At 36.3% G+C, this 21501-nt stretch overlaps 1 protein-coding gene across 9 annotated transcripts in view; it reads right to left on the reverse strand.

The window, feature by feature from the left end:
* Positions 1-21501, reverse strand: part of PTK2 (protein tyrosine kinase 2) — a 420621-nt gene that overhangs the window by 15498 nt on the left and 383622 nt on the right. For all 9 annotated transcript variants that reach the window (XM_074202743.1, XM_074202742.1, XM_074202744.1 and 6 more), the window contains 3 exons: positions 13291-13353; positions 5107-5146; positions 4498-4604 (listed from right to left, as the gene is read on the reverse strand). In XM_074202743.1, coding sequence (XP_074058844.1) covers positions 4498-4604; positions 5107-5146; positions 13291-13353 — 210 coding nt within the window. The remainder of the gene's footprint in view (positions 1-4497; positions 4605-5106; positions 5147-13290; positions 13354-21501) is intronic.

Below are 21501 nucleotides of genomic sequence, written 5' to 3' on the forward strand. Positions count from 1 at the left end.
GTGAATTTAAATGTTTCCATGATCAAGGAAAAGAAATGTAATATTTATTTTTTCCTATAATGGGTTACAGAATTGCATGCAAAGAGAACATGGATATGACAGAAAAGAACAGCAGACATACAGATACATAATGTGCTTACCCTCCATGGCTATTGTTGAACGGAAGGTGAGGAAAAGTTAAAGGAGTTTATAGACGAAGGGAAAAAAGAAAAACAATATTAATAAATGTAGCAGAAAACAATCCCACAACAAAACATGTGCAGGACAAAAAAGGAGCTAGTTCAAAAGGCCTGCAACAGATGCATTTCATGATTCCCCTGGTATATTAGATGCTGCTCTGTTGGTTATGGAAGCATGGTGCCTATGAAATCTGGTCCAATATATCAGCAGATTAAGTCAAAGAGATTTGCCATGCATCCCATGCTCACTTGGTACAAAAATAAATAGGAAAAAACATGCAAAGCTGGAGATCAACAAACCAATCTGGCAAAAAGAAAAGGTCAACAGGGTTAGGCATCTTTTCAAAGTGGGAAGTTGTGTGCAAGCTGACTGATGAAACAAACCTAATGCTTCAAATATTCTGAACAAACTCTTAACTCCTGTGTGAGCTTTGAGTCATTTTTATTTCCTCACTTGCCAGACTTCAAGTATTGTACTATGTTATACAATGATGGAGACCAGATTGAGAAGAAATGATTCTAGGTTTCATAAATGCAACCAGCTATATTTCTAGAATCAAGTCTCCTGGTTGAGGATATTTAAACAGAATGGGAACTTCTTGTAGAGTGATTTCAGTGACTTGTATCTATAACTTAAAAAAAAAGGAAGTAGTCGATACTCTTCCCAATAGTAGTACCAGGACTATATTCCTATAATTAAACGGACAGAGGTAAATTAATGTAGAAAGATTTCCTTCATCTCTTAACAGATTACTTTACAATGTGAATTTACTGGTGTATGAATTTCAGACATCCTTAGGTTAAAGAGATTCAGAGCACCAGCCCTGGAGTCACCAGCCCAGGAGTACCCAAGTTCAAATCCGGCCTTTTAATTCAAATTCAGACATTTAATAATTACCTAGCTGTGTGGCCTTGGGCAAGCCACTTAACCCCATTTGCCTTGGAAAAAAAAACCCTATAAAAATAAAAAAAAAGAGATTCATCAGATTTCTAAATGGGATGCTTCTGTCTAGCTATCAGAGGTTGGGCTTTTTATTTTCAGCTGGGAGTAATGCTTGTCCAAATAAAAGTTGTATTAACATCTGGTGCAGGTTCCTGATGAGCGTCTTTTTTGGAAAATAGTCAACTACTAGGAAAAGGACTGGTCAAATGCACAAGAATGTATGTGCATACAGAGAATGAAGTGGTATTTGTTTGCATGAATCTTGAAGCTTTAATTCCTTTTGGGACTGATCAGGAAGTGACACAAACAGAAGCTGGCCACTAAGTGGTCACCTGTGAGTCACAGGAATGGCCTTGGGGGGAGATATGTAGCTGCAAGAAATCTGAATTTCACTAGTGAAAAGGAAATTCTGGAAAACAAAGCTGCCCTACTAATGGATCTTGTACTTTCTGAGGCACAGCAACTTAGAAAATCCCTGGGAGGGTCTTCATTTGTGCTGATGCTGTGAGACACAAAAAATTTTAGAATCAAAGAATGAATGAAGTCTTCAAAGAAGAAACCAGAGAGATTTGGGGCTAAATGCTATTTGGGTGAATTTACAATTTCAGAATTTCTGAGCTGAGTAGACGTTTATGAAAAAATTTCTTTTCCAGGCCAGAATTTGTATCAGGCCTAATAAAAAATCTCTATGAGAGAGATGATGCTTTAATATTCGTGAGAATGATTCCTCATCCAAAAATTGTTATCTCCTATTTTTTGAAACCTATGTTTTAAACAGTCACCTAATTTTTCTATTAAGGTTTATTCCATATATTTAGAAAATTATGCATCAAGATCTCCTCTGACATCTCATCAGAAAAGAGAAGAGTTCTCAAAGGCTCTGCTGGCAGAATAAAAGCAAGTATTGCCAATATAAGTCTTGAGTATGGGACTCCTGATAGATTAGTGTATCTCTTGAGAACTAGCTAGCTCAGTCAGTTAACTAGTCTAGCTAAGTCAATTGATATAAGGGATAAATTATCAGGGCAACCCAATTACTTATTAAATGTAGGGACTATAATCAAGGCCTTTGGAAAGAGAATTTAATTAGATGAAAAGTATGGACATTTCAAAGTAATCATGTGATAATCCTATGATTTTTTTTTTCATGGATCATATTTGTACTATGACTTTTGAGACCACAGAATCCTAGATGTAGATTCACTTTTTTGGGGGGTTTTGGAAGGCAATGGGGTTAAGTGACTTGCCCAAGGTCATATAGTTAAATATTAAGTGTCTGAGATCATATTTGAGCCCTTACTCCAGGGAGGGTACTCTACTGAACCACCACCCAGCTGTCCCCAGTGAATTTACTTTTTTTTTAAGGTTTTTTTTTTTTGCAAGGCAAATGGGGTTAAGTGGCTTGTTCAAGGCCACACAGCTAGGTAATTATTAAGTGTCTGAGAGCGGATTTGAACCCAGGTACTCCTGACTCCAGGGCCGGCGCTTTATCCATTGCGCCACCTAGCCACCCTGGATTTACTTCTAAAGTCCATCTTCCTGAGTTCAAATCTGGCCTCAGACTCTTACTAGCTATATAATCTTTAGCAATTCTGCTATTTGCCTCAATTTTCTCATCTGGAGAAGGAAATGGCAAAATAATTCTAGAGTCTTTGCCAAGAAAATCCCAAGTGGGGACATGACTGAACTCAACAACAATAACAAGAGTACCCTGAAGTGGATCATTATGGTTTGTTAAAATGATCAGCAAATATATTTCATTACTTTCACTTTTTTGGTTAACCCTTTTATTTTATTTTATTTTTTATTTTTTGGTTTTTGCAAGGCAATGGGGTTAAGTGGCTTGCCCAAGGCCACACAGCTAGGTAATTATTAAGTGTCTGAGGCCAGATTTGAACCCAGGTACTCCTGACTCCAGGGCCGGTGCTCTATCCACTGCGCCACCTAGCTGCCCCTAAACCCTTTTATTTTAAAGAAATTCTACTTGCACAGATGACAGAAATATCATTTCAGAACTCTGGTTAAAACCACAAAGTTCCAGAACTATCTTTGCTAGCCAATAATATCAGAAACTCAGTTTTAAGCTATAAATACCCTTAGGAACTTTGATGTACAATTTAAAATGTATGTATGTATATATGTATTTATGCATGCATGACTTCCAAATAAAAGATCCAATATGAATTTTATTTACTAACATGCTGAATGCCCATGGAGTGGCCATGTTTAGCTCATATTTCTTTATTTTAATAAGTGGAAATCTCACTTGAAGTAGAAAAATAGAGTTTTTCTTTGCACCACCCTAAGATTCATTGGATCAGTAAGCCTAGATATTATTCTCATTTGTCTAAAGATAGTTTGCTCTTCAAGACTAGAAGCTGGGGTGGCTAGGTGGCGCAGTGGATAGAGCACCGGCCCTGGAGTCAGGAGTACCTGGGTTCAAATCCGGTCTCAGACACTTAATAATTACCTAGCTGTGTGGCCTTGGGCAAGCCACTTAACCCCATTTGCCTTGCAAAAAACCTAAAAATATATATATATAAAGACTAGAAGCTAAGTTGGCTCTATATTTCAAAGAATAAACAAACTGACTCCCTGGGAAAGGGGAGAGATATTTTCAGGATATCATAATCTATCAATCACTTAATCAATTAAACCATAAAACACATAAGGCTTAAAAATGTTTACCACCCATTGAACAAATATTTGATTCAAGTGTTTTCAGAGTCAGTGTCAATGAATAGATTTCCTCACAAAACTGCAATCACCCCCCCCCCCCTTCAGGAATGGAAGGAATGAATGTCCCAGTCACTACATTGGCTTTTATAGACCCATGACTGGCATTTAAGGTCCTTCGTGAGATGCTACCACTTAACCTTTCAAGCCTTCTCTTGGAATTAATATTAATTTCACTTATTCCATCTGATCTGAACTAGTCTCTCCTCCCCAAATATATTCTGTACCCTATCTTTACTCTTGCTGTTTCCTAGACTTGGGATATCCTCCCTTATCTTCACTCCCATTCCTCATCTTGGCCTATGGAATTCCTATCTATTTTTATAAAGACCAATTAAAATACTACGTCATTCTGCAAGTTTTATATGATCTATTCCCTCCCTCTCACTAGAAGTAATGAACTTCCCAGTCAGATATGATACAGCACTTTATTTTGGAAATCTCTATTATAACTTATTTTATCATATTGTGTATCACAGATATCTGTACTGATGTTTTCTCTCCCTGCTATACTGTGAGATTAAGAATAGACTAGGTCTCAGTTGAACCTTCTACTCTTCCATAGTGTTCTCTGCAGACAGATGACACTTAAAGCATGTTTGATTATTGTACCATAAATATGGCAAGGAGGAAACCTACCTTCACTCCCTCATTATAGCTATCCACAGGACTATTGAGGCTGGCAAGGCTTCCCAAATGGCTGGGGGCTCCTGGGCGAGGTGGTTTCTTTGGTGGTGCTGCATGATCTAGTTAGATGGAATAATTTATAATTATATATATATATATATATATATATACATATATATGTATATAAATATATAAAAATTCCATAAGAAGAAAAATAGGTAACATTGGAGGTTCTCATATCAAGGAGATCACAAATTCATATCAGTATATCCAAACAGAAGTCAATGCTAGCAATAACTAAAACAGATCTTTAAGATGACATTTTACTGTGGTATTTGTTTCTAACTTGCAGAACAGACACAGATTTACATTTTTTGATGACCAAGATTTTTTAAAGTTCTCAATACTATTGAGGAGATTCTATTATGAATCATCCTATCTGCTAAGGGACCTATGGAAAGGAGATAAAAACAGTACTAGGGCAATTTAAAACCTCCAAATCAATCTATCAGATAATCCCATGACATTTCCTAGAAACCTTGCATGATTAGGTTATGAAAATTATAAAAATGTGATTACATTTTCCAAGAATATAAAAATTTTAAATGTATCTGATCTTACCTGGCTTACCCACGGGCTGATATATATGCTGGTTACCAGTCTGTCAAAAAAAAAAATCAGTGTATACTTCACTTATAAATCCATTTAAAGTCAACAAAACTCCAGAAAATGGAATGGAGGCATTAATCAAAGGATTAAAGTGAATTTATAGCTAAAAGAGAATTTAAGAGGTCAATGAGTTCATCTCCCTCATTTGAGGATGGGATGAAAGTTGAACCTAGACAGATTAAATAACTTACTTAGGATTCTATAGCCAGTCTGTAGTGATATCTAAATTCAGATAGTCCTAACTCCAAGTTTTATCAGCTGACAGGATGACAGTGTAGGACATTTTGTTGGGAAGAATCTCAGGGACACCTCCCCAAGGATAATGGGGTATACTCATGGGTGCCTAGCTCAGAGGACTCACAGGTGAGTGTCTAGTGATTGGTCAACTAGAATTTAGGAGAATGGACTCACTGCAGATTCTGCTTACTTCTGTGGTCTACAGAAGTCGTGCAAGAGAACCTTTCTTCTCTTTTTCTCTTCAGAACTATTCTCTCATTTTGGGGGATCTTTCTTCAGGAGTACAGCAAGGTAGGGGCAAAGGATTTTAATGTCCTTCCACCCCTCTCCCCACAATCCATCATGGTTGAGAGTTTCATATCTGGCTCAGAGACTAATGTTCCTAAGAACTAGAGATGCTATCCAAAAACAAAAAAACAAAAAACAAACAAACAAAAATCCCAAACCAAAACTCTTTTGGGTTTTCAACAGGTTGACTGGAAAAGTCAACAAAATGATCCAGAACTTTCCTACTCTACCTATATTATTCCCCTCACACACTTAAAAAAATTAATCTAATTTACTTTAATCACCCCAAACATTCCTCGTACATTGCTTTGGTCAACATTTCATCAAATGATACTAGATGTTTATTTGTACTGGGGTCTAGTTCTATCCTGACTCACTTCTATATTATGTCAAGAAGATCAATGTTCAAATAACCCAGGACCTTTATTCTGTGATAAGACTGTCCTCTTTAAATGTGCCCTATTAAAGGATCATCTACACCCTAGGGCAATGGTGAAGACTGAATGGATAATATTTGTAAAGTATATAGCAGTAACTTTTCCTTCCCACCTTTTCTCCCTACCAATTGCTAACATACTCACTAGTGAGCTCACTTTTTGCACAATAAGAAAAACTGTCTTCCTAAAAATACAGAAGTCTCACACAGATAAGAGGTGTCAGGCAATAGCAGAATCAGTTGATTCTTCTGAAAACGAAATATAATTCAACACTGTTACTATTTATCATGAATCCCTCGAAGTTTTAGGAATAGCATTTCTGCCTAATGAAGATTCTGATAGCAAACTACTTCTGGAGAAATGAATCCTACAAATTCTTCATTGGTGTAGAACTGATTATTAAAACATTTTGAATTATGTTGGACACCTGCTTTAGTTTTCCATATTAAGAATTAAAAACACAACTGAAATCCTATGAAACAGACTTAAAAATTCCGAATTAGCATCTCACAAGTGAACCGCCATTTAAAACCAGCTAAAGACAGTGGGTAACCATGTCTGTAATGAGTTAAAATTCTCTCTCTCTCTCTCTCTCTCTCTCTCTCTCTCTCTATATATATATATATATATACACATACATATGTATATACATATATGTATATATATATATATATTCATATACACACATATATATGTATATACATATACATACATAATTTTTTTTGGTGAGGCAATTGAGGTTAAGGGACTTGCCCAGGGTCATGAGGTATATTCTTGAAAACATCCATGTCATGACTAATATGAAAATAGTTTAACATAATTGAAGTACATGTTTAATCTATATAAGATTACTTGATGTCAAGGGGAGAGAAAGTTGAAACTCAATCTTATAAAAAAAATGAAATGTTGGTAACTATCTTTATATGTAATTTGCAAAACAATAAAGAAAAGTCATATAAAAAAGAATGGAAAAAATGTCCCTATTGTGACTATATGCATATAATCTTATATCAATGATTGCTGGTTGTCCTGGGGGAAGGGGGGGAAAAAGCTGGAATTCAAAATCTTATAAAAGTGAATGTTTAAAATTATCTTTACATGTAATTGGAAAATGATAAAATATTACAAGTTTTTTAAAAGTTCATGTTATCTTTCTTCAACCAGAGTATTTTTCTTGTATTTCTTATTAAATAGGCTATTGAAATGGATTTAAATTAGTCCCTCAGACCTAAAAGTGTTTTTTTTTAATGTTGGCTGTAGGCATAGACAATTCAATTGACACTATCCTTCTGTCTTTATACATTTCTAGTGGTGGAATTACTGGTCATTATCAACTTATAGTAGATTGTAGCCTGTACCAGTTGAATCTAGAATCTGAGGGCTCTAGGTCGGAAACCATCTGTGTGACCTTGGCCAGTCAGTCAATGAGTGCTAATAAATACTTCCCATGTAACAAGCATTGTGGTGGGTATTAGGGATATAAGTACAATTACTGTTCCCAAGGACTTTAGTTCTAATATGGAGACAACAAGGTGCTGAGCCAGTTAATCTCTGTGGGCTTGAGTTTCATTTGAAAAATATGGAGTTTGAACTAGAGATTCCTTCTAGCTCTTAAATCTATAATCCTATGACCTGGTTAAATTGAATGGCAGTATGGGATAGTGTTGGACTTAGAATTCAGTTATAATCTGTGTGACTCCAGGCAAATTCTTGAACTTCTCTCAGCTTCAGTTTCCTGATCTGTAAAATGGAGATAATAACCTACCCTCAAGGGTTGTTCTGAAGATTAAATGAAATTATGTGTGAAGTGCTTTAAAAAAAATCTTAAAGGGCAGCTAGGTGGCACAGTGGATAGAGCTCCAGTCCTGGAGTCAGGAGGACCTTACCTAGCTGTGTGACCTTGGGCAAGTCACTTTAACTCCATTACCTTGCGAAATAAACAAACAAAAAAATCTTAAAGTATTTTTATAAATAACCCATAAATATTAGTTATTCTATTAGTACTCCTATAAATGGCTTTCCCAGACATTGTGGATCATTAACTAATGATCTATCATCTATCATTAGGTTAAGGGACAGAATGGATGGGGGAAAAACCATTGAATTTGGAATCAGGAGACATGTCTGAATACTGTGTCTTTACTTCCTGGCTAAGTGATCATGGGCAGATCATTTACCTTACTGTGCCTCAGTTTTCTTAATTATAATCTTTCAAAACTTGTTAGTGGCTATAATTTGTAGTCCTAGAGAGATGCAATGATTGGAAAATAGTCACACAGTCCACTTCACTTAAAAAATAGATAAAGCAGTATTTGCCCTGCTAACTTTGAAGAGCTGTTAATTATAACTGTTCCATCTTATGGTACAGAAAACACAAAGGGACTATCTACTCAAATTAGTGTGTCAAATTTTCTATCTACCAGTATATGGCACAGTGTTTTAAATAGATATTTAGTAAAGTGTTTTGTCAACCAAGTTAAATGATCTATAACACAAATGTTCTATTCATTCAATCACATTTGCAAAAAATGTTTTAAAAAAGTATGTTTTAATGTTTTCCTGAATAAACTATTAAAATTAAAAGGTTTCAACTATTTATATTGAATATTCCTTTTTTCTTTCCCAAAGTATACCCTTCAAAGAAGTTTTCAGTAGTTTGTGCTTTAAAAATGTTTTTAAAAAGCATGTTTAACTGTGAAATGGCATTCTTTATAGTTTATATTTGGGGACATGGAGCTTTTCTGAGGGTTTGTTGATGATGAAAAATGGAATTTCATGGTAAATTTTGTGACTTCTTCATTGTTCAGTATCATTTCAAAGCTAAAATTACATTGCTCCAACAAAATCAACTACAGAGTGTGGAATTTGGCATAAGATGAGTTCATCTTAAACTCCGTCCAAGAGAATTTACTATGGAAGCATAACCATGGAAATGCAGAGTTAGGTGGGGATCTTAGAGAGAATTCAGTCTAATTCTTACTGAAAGCATAAATCTGGTCTACAATATCCCTCACAAGGGAAAGTCTTAATTTTTGCTTACTGACTGGAGCTCACTAATTTAATCTCTGGGCAGCTCTAACTGTTGATGAAATTGAAACCTGCCTTTCTAAACTTTCCATTATTTGCTGTTCTTGTCTTCTGTGATCAAACAAATTGAATCTCTTTTATACTTTATTTATTGGAAGGTATCAATTACGTTTCCACTAAGATCTCACAGTAACAAATATGGCCCCTTATCTACTTTATGATCCTATGAATTATACATACATAGTATAAACTTACATATTATGTGCTAGTTTCATCATTTCAATGTAGATCAACAACAGAACAAAAGATTTTTTGAAACTGATGGATATTTTCCCCACAGACATAGAAACTAGAATTGGAAAAAAATTTTTGCCTGTGTACATTTAATGATATATAAAACTTAACTGCAATTATAAAAACTCTAGGTAATATTAGTATTATTCAGGCTAAAATGAATGTTGTTCTGAAGAAGTATTGCTGACAGGTTTAATTCCTTTTGCATGACAGCTAGTATCTTGAAGAGGTTCATCAACATTCTTCTTTGGGCTAGGGAGAAGAGCACTGAATTTTTAGAGGATTTAGGAGTAAATTTTGGCTCTGCTATTTACTAGTTTCTTCATCTACAAAGTAAGGAGGTTGGATTAAAGTAGTCTTTTATCAAACTCAAATATAGAAATGGTTTTCGAGAGTCCCATACTGACTTAGAAAATCACAAATCAATCCTGTGTTTTACTATATTTATTTATTTATTTGAACTAGATGATCTCTGGGGTCCCTTTTAACTCTAAAATCTTTGTCTTATCATGTCAGCAGTGATAGTCTACCAAACAAAGTTCATTAAGTGCATACTACCCAAATGAGCTACTGAGAACACAAGAGACAGTTCAATGGCAATGGAGAGAATGCTGGGCCTAGAGATAGAAAGACCTGAGCTCAAATCTAGCCTTAGATTCTTACTAGCTGGGAGACTCTGCACAAATCATTTAAAAGTGACTACCTCAGTTTCCTTACCTGATAAATGGGGTTTATAATAGCAGCAGGATTGCTGTAGAGATAAAATTAGATAATCCTTGGAAAATCACAGCATAATGCACAGTACATAGGAGGCACTTAATGCTTGTTTCCTTTCATCCACAAAGAGCTTCTCTTTAATCAAAGGAAACAACATATATACATATCAGCATCTGCAAAATTTATACAAGATAATGAGGAGCTGCTGCTGCTGCTGCAGGGAATTGAGAAAGGCCTTATACAGTCAGAACTTGGATATGACAGAAACCAGGGCCTCTAAGATGGGGAGGTAAGAAGGCCAGTGAAGCTGGGCCACCAAGGATAGGAAAAGAAGCAGCACAGAGGGAATCTGCAAAGGCAATCTGGAAGAAACCTTTAGACTGAGGGAGAGAAATTGAAATCTGACTCGCAGGACCTTAGGTGAAGTTCATTGTTATGGGAACAACACAGTTGTTTTAGGAAGGTCCCTTTTACAGCTTTATGGAGGTTAAATTGAATATTGGGGAAGAGTTGAAACAAACAGATCAATTAGGAAGTTTCTGTAATAGTGAAGAGTGATGAGAATTTGAATATGAATGGTATCTGTGTCAGAAGAAAGAAGTATATATGGGGGCGGCTAGGTGGCACAGTGGACAGAGCACCGGCCCTGGAGTCAGGAGTACCTGGGTTCAAATCCAGCCTCAGACACTTAATAATTACCTAGCTGTGTGGCCTTGGGCAAACCACTTAACCCCATTGCCTAGCAAAATAAATGGCTTGCCCAAGGCCACACAGCTAGGTAATTATTAAGTGTCTGAGGCCGGATTTGAACCCAGGTACTCCGTGCTTTTATCTACTGTGCCACCTAGCCGCCCCCCTCAAAATAAAATAAAATAAAATAAAATAAAAAAATTGAAATATATGGATGGGAGAGATGTGGCTATCTGGCAAAGTGATCATATGTTTTGGTGGATTAAGGATTGAGGTGAAAGTGATGTCCTTGACAGAAATGAGGAAGTTAGAAGACTACTGGGTTTAGAGGAAAAGATCCTAAGTTTTCTTTTAGACATGTTGAATCTGAGATGCATGGGACATTCTTTTCAGTTGTTCCATAGGCATGTGGTGATATGAAGCTCAATGACTGTGTATATATAGATACGAGAAATCATTTGCATTGAGATGGTAACTGACTCCATGGGAGATGAAGTTACCAAGGGAGGCAGTACAGAATAGAGACATCAAATGTGCAAAATTCTTCTGTTATGTGGCTGAGTCAATCAAAATATAACTGGGAAAGATTTAATAAAAGAAACAGAGGCAGAGGAAGCTAAATGGCACAGTGGATAAAGCATTCTCCTGGAATTAGGAGGACCTGAGTTCAAATCTGCCCCCAGAAACTTAATTACTTAGCTGTGTGACCTTGGGCAAGCCACTTAACCCCACTGCTTTCCAAAAAACCAAAAAATAAAAGATGAAAGGGAAGTTAGGTGGTGCAGTTGTTAGAGCACCAGCCTTGGAGCCAGGAGGACCTGACCTCAGACACTAAATACTTATTAGTTCATTTAAAACCCATTGTCTTGCCAATACATAATAAACAAATAAATTAAAGAAATAAAAATACAACAAAACCTAGGTAAGGTTGATATGTAGTATTCCTAGTCACAAGGATCTTTAGGTATGGTTTAATGTCTCCTGTTTCTGTTTGTTTGACTCTAGTAGTACAAAGGGAAAAAAAAAAGAGGGCCCTGGGTATCTAGGGGTTCACATATAGTGTGTGAGCAGGATAAAAACAATGATCTAACAGGGGAGATTAAGAAGAAGTGGTCACAAATGTGGAAGAACCAAGAGATGTCCAAAACAAAGCTCCTCTTTTCCCTCAAAACTTTTCTTCTTACTGCTAATGGTATTACCATTCTCTCAGGTACCCGACTTGGTATCATCCTTGAATCCTCACTCACCTTCATCTCAAGGATTGAGTCTAATGACCATTCTACCTTCACACTCTGTGTGTGTGTGTGTGTGTAATTATTTGAATATTGTGTCCTCCATTCCAATGGAAACTCCTTAAGGACTGATACTCTGCTTTTGCTTTTCTTTATATTCCTAGAACTTAGAACAATGTAAGCATTAATAAATGTTCACTGATTAATCTCAAATCAGTGGAACAAAATTAAGTAAGGAATTGCCTTCATAAATACCAAGAAATGAGAGGAAGGGTGGGTTGCTATGGGAAAGTTAAGCCCTAAAACAAATGCATAAGAAATAATAAAATACCCTACTAATCAGCGGTAAGTAGTAGGTCTTTTAGGACAATATTCTGTTTCTGTTTGCTATGCTACAATTAAAATAAAACAATTTTAAAAAGCTGCAGGCTGGACTAAAGTCACTCAGTTATAATAGTTCAAAATGAGGTCTAACGTGTGTGTGTGTGTGTGTGTGTGTGTGTGTAAGTAAATTGATTTATTTTAATTCAGATATCTTCTCTGGATTCCTGAATGGAGCATATCTATCTCTATACAATTAGTGGACCAGAGTAAGGCAAATTCAGTTTCTTATTTGAAAGGATACCTGTGTACAATTGACCATGTATCTGCTTATAGAAATGAATATTCTTTCATTATTATGAATATCAGTTTTTATGCCAGATGAGAAAGATATATGAAATTATCTCAAACTCCTTCTCATAAGAAGAATTTTAGATTTCTTAGAGAAATGCCAAGGAAAATGCTATGTGCACAAGTTTTATCTTTGATGTTGTTTCTACATAAAGTTAAGATGTTAAGCTCTTACGATCTCACAGTAACAGAAAATTTGAATGTATGCCATACAACTTTCTGTACAAAATCAGTAACCATATGCCTAGTGAACATATTCTGTTAAGGGGAAAAAAAAACAGTTTATTGGGGTTTTTTTAGGAGTTTATTGGTTTTTAAAAAGCCCCTTGTGTCAGCTGGATCTCTTGAGTCTTGCACAGAAAATTTGGATTTTCAATTATTTTGGCTACAGAAGGAATTTTCATTCCATAGCATTTCAGTTCCTGGCCTCACATTACAAATCTTGACAATTTTGAAAATTTTATGAGGCAAACTTTGATTCACATTAAACTAGAAATAAAAAAAAAAACAACAGATCAAAAACTCTTCTTGTATTTGCTTACCGGACCCTGAAGACTTCCATCCTCTCGGTCAATGCTGCCTCGAGAGAGCCTCACATCTGGTTTCTAAAAGAAGAGACAAACCCCCAGAATTTCACTTGCTGCTTTGCAAACCCATAATGCAAAAGTGAAATAAATACCTATGTATTCAATGCCTCCCAGAGACAGGAAAACAAACTTGTGAATCAAGTCAGCTAACCTTGCCCAGTTTTAGAAATATACAGCAATATAAACATTGCCAAGTGCTTTATTGCTGTCTCTACTGCATGCTAACACAAATGCTGACTGTATCATTGCCCCAACAAAACGACTGGGAAAATCATTCTTATATTTTACTTTGTGGCAGCCAAGCATTTTCACAGGGGATGTGTTTTCTTTCAAACAAGAAAAAAAAATTCAGTTTAACATTAGAAATATGGCACATTCATTGCTGTTCCTAGATAGAAAAAAAGCTTATGTGAATTTAGCTGTTTTGCTAAAATGGCAAATGGGGCCAATTGAAAATTACATCCAGGATCCAGAAAGCTCATAAAAAACTGGATCTAATCTTCCTCTAGGTTCTAAGAGTGAATAAGATTTCCCATTACTAGAATGAACAAGCTAGTTTACCGTAAGAGAGGGAGCACAAGGCTGACTAAATCCAAATATAACTAAAGAAACGTTTTAAGCAGACCACTCTAGGTAACATGTTCTCGTCTTGGAGCACACACAACAAAAGCACAGATGGTCAGAGTTCATCTGTTCCAACCCACCCACAGAAGAATCTCTACTACAGTCTACCTGATCCAATCACTCAGTCTCTGTGGGAAGACTTGTAAGGAGGTTGACTGACTCAGCCAGCAACCAGATGCTAAGCATGGGGATACAAAGAGAGGCCTGCTCTCAAGGAGCTTACAGTCTACATGAAAACAAGACAGATACAGGATCAATTGAAGATAATCAGTAGGGGGAAGGCACTGGCAGGAAAGGGCATCAGAAAAGGCTTCTCATGGAAGGTGGGATTTTGGCTGGGACTTGAATGAAGCCAAGAAAGCTAAGAGATGGAGATGAGAAGGGAGAACATTCCAAGCCTGGAGGACAGCCAGAGAAAAATGCCTGGAGCCAAGAGATGTAGTGTCAGTCAGCATGCCAGTGTTACAGGATCAAAGAGCTTATGCAGAGTGTAAAGTTTAAGACCAGAAAGGAAGGGGATCTGGGGCTTGGTTATAAACGGCTTTGGACACAAAGCAGAGCAGTATGTAGTTGATCCTGGAGGGGATGGGGAATGGCTGGCATTAAGTGAGTATGGGGACAACAGAACTACTTCCTCAAGCATGCCATTTTACTTAATTCTGCCCTCTGAGGCTAGGCAGAAGCTTAAATCTAATCCATTTTCCAAATGGTAGACTTTCCAAGTATTTGAAAAGAGCTATTAGAAGCTCCTGAGTTTTCTGATCTCCAGCTAATCAGGCCTGGTTCCTTTTTTTGTGGTGTGATCTCAGAATTCCCCTCCATTCCAGCAATCATCCTTTGTAAACTCTTGAACTAATCAATGTCCTTTCTAAATTGGGGCACATGGAACAAACTCAATATTTCAGATAAAATATAACTAAAGAAGTTTCATCATATTCCTGGAGGTTACAGTTCTTAATTTGGCCCAATATCACAAGAGAATTTAGTAGTGAAAGGGATAAAAAACTCATCATTTTACTGTATTAGAAGCCTCTAATTTTCGTGCTTTAAAAAACTGTCTAGGGGTGGCTAGGTGGCGCAGTGGATAGAGCACCGGCCCTGAAGTCAGAATTCAAATCCGGCCTCAGACACTTAATAATTACCTAGCTGTGTGGCCTTGGGCAAGCCACTTAACCCCATTGCCTTGCAAAAACCTAAAAAAAACCAAAAAACAAAAAAACCCCATCTAAGTACAGTCTAAAGTCTGGATGAATTTTTCCCAAATGTGGGGATCTTAAGTAGAAGTTAAAAAATTTTAATTTTGACCAAATTTTCTTGATCAAATTTACCCTACTTCTTGAGCATATTATCTCTTTAAGTTTATGCAAATCAAATTGATAAGCTTAACATGTAAGCAAATTCAATAAGATTAACTAATAGTATTTCTTTTACTGAACAGCTCTCTTGATAGGAACTGTTCTAAACTGAAGATCACAACACTGGACTTGGAAGCCAGATGACCTGGCTTCAAGTGTTGAAGTTTTCATTTATTACTTTTTTGGCTCTGGACACATTGCTTACTTACCTTCTGTGGGTTTCAATTTGCTTAATGATAAAAGTGAAATAAAAATTCTTGTAATGCCTACCTCAGAGAGTGAGGTGTACATTAAGTGAAATAAGATAGTATAAATGGAATAAAGTAATTTAAAACAGTAAAGTAATAAATAATTATGAAATACTAATTTGGCTTCTTATTATAAAGTTAGTCAGTCAAACAACTGAATGGACATGGGAGGCATGTGAAAGTAAGTGAAGTCAAGGTTGACAAAATTATAAACCTTGGTGACCAGAATGATAATTTTATCCTTCAAAAGGTGGAAGAACTAAGAAGGGGAAATTGCATTCATGGTATGATTCTCATAAACAAGAAAGATGAGAGTCTATTAAGCAACACAGATACTGTGACATAAGATTTCAAAATGCTCAGGGAAAGGATATATATGATCCTATGGACTAAAATTCTACAGGGGAAATTATCCCAAGAGGAATGAGAAGCTTTCAACAATGGAGTTCTGAAGGTAAAAAGATGAGGAGCAAAAAAACAGGAATGGTCTGAAGAGGATGATTTGTAGACAGAGGGAAGCAACTTAACTTTTTAAAAAAGGCAGCTAAAGAAGATAGAAGCAGGGTTAGGTAAAGAGGTTGGATACACAAGTGTTACATGATTTTATGAAATAGTATCAAGAATGTTAAGGCTCAAAATGAACTGAGGATGAGGAGGAAATTGAAAGATTTTAAAAGAGTTTAATGGGATGATGATAATTCATCATAGAAACAAGACAGAACTAGTCAACCTTAATTTTACCTATGTTTTCTTGGCTAAGAAGAGTAAACTTCTTTTTGGAAAGGCTATAACAAAAATGGCTAATAGGGAACTGATAGCCAAGATAAATGAGAGTACTGATGCCCCTGATGCAGGAGGCAGGTAGTTCAGTAGATAGAACATAGGGCTTAGAGCCAGGCAGACCTGAGTTTGAATCCTGCCTCAAAGCTTATTAACTGTTTAAGTCTAGGCAAATCACTTTCTTAGCCTTCTTCCTCATCTGTAAAATGGACCTAGTAATAGCATCTAATACAGTTGTGAGATAAGGCATTTAAAGCTCTTTGCAAACCATATTGATTTACAAATACAGCTTACCAACATCTTCAACTAGATGTCCAATATTCAGTGAAGCAAAGAGAATTCACCATCAATTCCCCACTATCCCAAACCACAAATGAACACTAACTCTTCTCCTAACTTCCTTATCTTCACTAAAGATCTGACCAACGCCAGTCATTGAGATCCACAGTGTCACAAAGTCTTGACTCCTCAATTTCCCAAGTCTTGATAATTCCATCTCACTTTTCTTGCATTAATTTCCCTCTCTCCAACAACATGAATAACTACTCAATTTCAGGTCCTTATCATCATGTTTGCAGGAAATCCAACAGTATTCTACCTGAATTCTGGGTCTCTAATATCCTCTTTTCAGTTCATCCTCCAAAGGGCTGACAAAATAATCTTCCTAAATCACAGGACTCACCACATCATATCTCTGAGAGCTTTCAATGGCTTTTGACTGCTTCTTAAATAAAATACAAGCACACCTTAGTTCTTATTGTCCTTTATGGTCTGGTTTGGTTCTGATTTATACTTCCTGGCCTCTTTCATGTTATTCCTCTTCACTCTCTCCAGGTAAAGCAGACTACATAACTATTTATTTAACTGGGCATGCCATCTCCCCTCTCCATGCCTTTGACTCAAGCTGTACAAACATGACCAGCATGAATTTCCTCATCTAATTCTTAGAAGTCTTTACCTTCATTCAAGATTCAGTTTATGAGTTACCTCTTAGAGGTGCTAGGTGGTGCAGTGGATGGTGTATTGAGCCTGGAGTCAGAAAGATGAGTTCAAATCCACATCAGTCACTTAACTACTGCCTGCCTCAGTTTCCTCAACTACAAAATGGGAATAATAACAATTCCTATCTCCCTGAATTGTTTGGCAATCAGATAAAAAATATTTCTGAAGGACTTAACACATGCCTGACACATAGCAGACACTTAAGTGTCTTGATTGCTTCCTTCTTTCTGAAATTATCATGCATATGATTTTTTCATTTGCTTGTTTTTTAAAGTTTTTTGCAAGGCAAACAGGGTTAAGTGGCTTGCCCAAGGCCACACAGCTAGGTAATTATTAAATGTCTGAGACAGGATTTGAACCCAGGTACTCCTGACACCAGGGCCGGTGCTTTATCCACTAAGCCACCTAGCTGCCCCCACCCATTTCTTAATTGGCACCTTGAGTCTAGCATCTTTTCACCAGGAGGTGGATACTACGTCTCATCACAAGTCTCTGGAGTCAAGGTTGATCATCATTGCTGACCAGAGTTCTTAAGTCCTTCAAGCTATTTTTCTTTATAATGTTGTTATTGTATAACTTTTTTCCCTCTTAGTTCTGCTCCACCTTTTATATCTTTTATTCTTATAGTATAAAATATAGCTTCCTCAAAGGCAAGAACAAATTTTTATTTTTTATTTTGTCTTTGCATCTCTTGCACAATGTCTTGCTAATTGTAGGTGCCAGGTAGATGCCAGATGGGGAGCAGTCGGAGACCAGATAAGTGGGCACTAAGGAAGCAGAACAGCTGAGCTCTCCCAACAACTATTCCATAAAGATTGTACTTGGAAATGCCTGTGGCTGAGCACCAGGTTAAGATTGGAACTGGCACAGTGGAGCTGGACACTATGCTGTTGTCATACGGTGACTCTGCAGCTTCTTCACTAGGGTTAGGTCAGGGATTCAGTGAAGGATGGTGTCTAGGGCCTAGACTATGGACTGAGCTTCCTAACTACAGGAGCAAGTTGTAGCTGAGTAGTTCTGGCTGTTGGGTGGAAGAGGGTCACCTATGAAACCTTCCAGCTGACTACTAGTGGCTGAGGCTAACAGCAGTGGACTAAGGCAACAGTTGTGTTGCTCAAGCCCAACCTGGAGTCACAAACATCTGGAGGTCAAATTCAGCCTCAGGCAATTATTAGCTATGGGAAAGTTATTTAACTTGTGACTGCCTCAGTTTTCTTAGCCATAAAACTGGGCTGATAAAAACACCTACCTCTCAGATTGTTGTGAGGATCCAACAAGACAATAATAGCACAGTGCCTAGCACAAAGCAGGAAGTATTTATTCTTTTCCTGTAGTCACTAGATCAGGAATTTGCTGAGGTTAGACCTAGGCTCTCTTCTAAAGGAAGATTAAACACTTTTAAGTCCCCAGTACAAGTTCTCTCTTAAGACTGTTGAACACTACATCTAATACATCAAGACAGCAGTCAAGAGGACACAGAATAGGACCATTTCCCTCCAAAAATGCATAGAACTTGGCTCTAAAACAAAGTCTGAAGTACAGAAGTGAAGTGGGAAGAATAGAACAAATAGATATTAAGGTAACAGGATGCTCAAGAAATAAACCAAGAACAAGAGAATGATTCTAAAACAGGTCCAAGTAAAACCTCAAGGAAAAATGTAAGACAAGTACTTTCTGGAAGAGATGAAGTATTAAAAAAGGGTTAAAAAGATTTTATAAATAAATGAAAGGAAGATATTATTAGGAATAATTGAAAAATAAATGACAGTACAAGGAGAAAATATTGGAAAAGAAATGAGAGCTATGTAAAAAAAATTGGAAAGAGAATTAACAATTTAGCATCATGGTACAAAAACCTTACCAAGCAATTGGAATACCTGAAAATTAGTATGTACTGGACAGCTAGGGGCACAGTAGATAGAGCACCAGTCCTAGAGTCAGGAGGACCTGAGTTCAAATCTGACCTCAGACACATAATAATTACCTAGCTATGTGACCTTGGACAAGTCACTTAACCCCATTAGCTTGCAAAGAAAACGAAAACGAAAAAAGAAAATTAGTATAAAATAAAAATCAGTTGAGTCAAAAGGCTGATAAAATAGAAGTATGAAATAACTAACCTGGGAAACAGACTAAGAAGAGATGATTTAAACATCACTAGGCTGCCTGACAATCATAACGGTTTGGAAAAAAAAAAGCCAAGATATATAACTGCTCACACTTTTTAGAACCAGAAGGCCTCCTGTAATAAAATCCAAAATGAAAAATTCCAGAAACATGAAAGTTAAAATTCAGAATTTCCAGGTCAAATAAATTATTACAAGTAATCAGAAGAATTTAATTACCAAAGAGCTACAGTATAAGCAGCTAGTGTGCAATGGATAGAGTACTGGGCTTAGAGTTAGTAAGTTCTGAGTTCAACTCTGAACTCAGACAATTATCAGCTGTATTTTCCTTGACAAATCACATAAATTCTCTCGGCCTCCGGTTTCCCATTGTAAAATGAGGATAATAATAGCACCTACCTTCCAGGACTTTTTTTTTTGAGGATTATATAATAATTGTAGAGCAGTTAGTATAGAGTCTGGCACAAAGTTAGCTTCTATATAAATGTTAGCTATTATTTTAATTTTTATCTAATAAGATTTTGCAGCTTAAGTGCAATATCCCAAAAAGCAAAGGAAATAGGTTTGAAATTAAGAATAATCTGTCCACAAAAATGAGTACAAGTCTTTCTATAGGGAGAAAAATAGATTTCCAAGGATTCCTGATGAATACTTTTATAGAAACTCTGATGTATTAACATTGTAATTTAAGAAACATAAAAAGGTAAACAAGAAGAAAAAAATCATAAGGGACTAAACTAAAATAAATTGTAGACAATTTAAAATAGGAAGGCAATATACTTCCTAAAATATGGCACCCAACCACAATACTCCAGATGTGACTGTGCCACAGATAAAGAAAGTAGGGAGATCACTTCTCTTGTCCTGGTATCTCATAAGGCAGACTCTGATTTGTTTAAATCTTGATTGTCATTCAAGATATAAGCACTTTAGTCCAACCCAACAAAAACTTTTAAAATTGAACTTTTTCCAGTGACTGAAATCTATTATCTCTTCTGTTTATCTTCTCTCTATTAGGATAAAAAGGGGGGGAAAAAGACACTTGTGAGAAATACATTCAATCCATTCCCACAATAGTCATGTAAGCTACTTCAAATCATGAATTTCCCTGAAATGATACCATTATTTGTGGTCACTCTGCATATTTCTATTGGGTTGGAATAAATGGCCATTTATTACATAATTATAACTTTAAATGGTACAAATTCAAATATGCCTCAGAGAACTTATCATTCACATTAATCTATATGGATGTGGGTTGTAAATTTCATCATGAATTTTCTGGAACCATGGCTAGACAGTATATCGATCAGTTTATCATTTCATCTTCATGAAGAAGGGAGAACAGATAGAAAAGAGTAAGCTTATTATTATTAGATGTAATCTCTTTTTGCTCTACTTCCCTTCTCTTTAAATATCAAAACATAACAAAACCACTTCAGATTCTACATCTTATTGGACTCACTCTATGACCCCTGGTAATGACATAATTCTAAGGAGACAAAATTTAGAATTAAATAACTGCTAACTGGAATTGCTGATATCTTGGATAAAAACCAGGATTTAAATAAATCTTGAATAGGGTAGACTATTGGGTTATGTTCAGTAGGATGACAGTCTAATCTCTTATAAATTCTTCCATTTGATGAAATAAAGCATCTTCACAAGTCTGAGACAGAAGAGGCAAAGAAACAGTGGTTTCTTTGAAAATGGTCTGGGCCTTCTAAAAAGTGTACAAAAACTTCATATGAGCTGATGGTATGATAACAGAGCCAAGAAAGTCAATGTGATTTTAGTCTACCTTATGAAATGCAGTATACAATACAAGAGAGGTGATCATTCTTTTCCCTTTTGCTATGGCACAACCACCTGTGGAGCAGTATTCACTACTGTGTGCCATATATTATGAAGGTTGGTGATAAATTATAGAGTATTCTGAGGAAGGCAACCATGATGATAAAGCATCTCAAGGTCATGTCATACGGGAAATGGTTGAAGGAAGAAGAGATGTTTATCCTAGAGAAAAGAATA

This window comes from Macrotis lagotis, chromosome X (assembly GCF_037893015.1).
Source record: "Macrotis lagotis isolate mMagLag1 chromosome X, bilby.v1.9.chrom.fasta, whole genome shotgun sequence".
In the NCBI taxonomy this organism is placed as follows: Eukaryota; Metazoa; Chordata; class Mammalia; order Peramelemorphia; family Peramelidae; genus Macrotis; species Macrotis lagotis.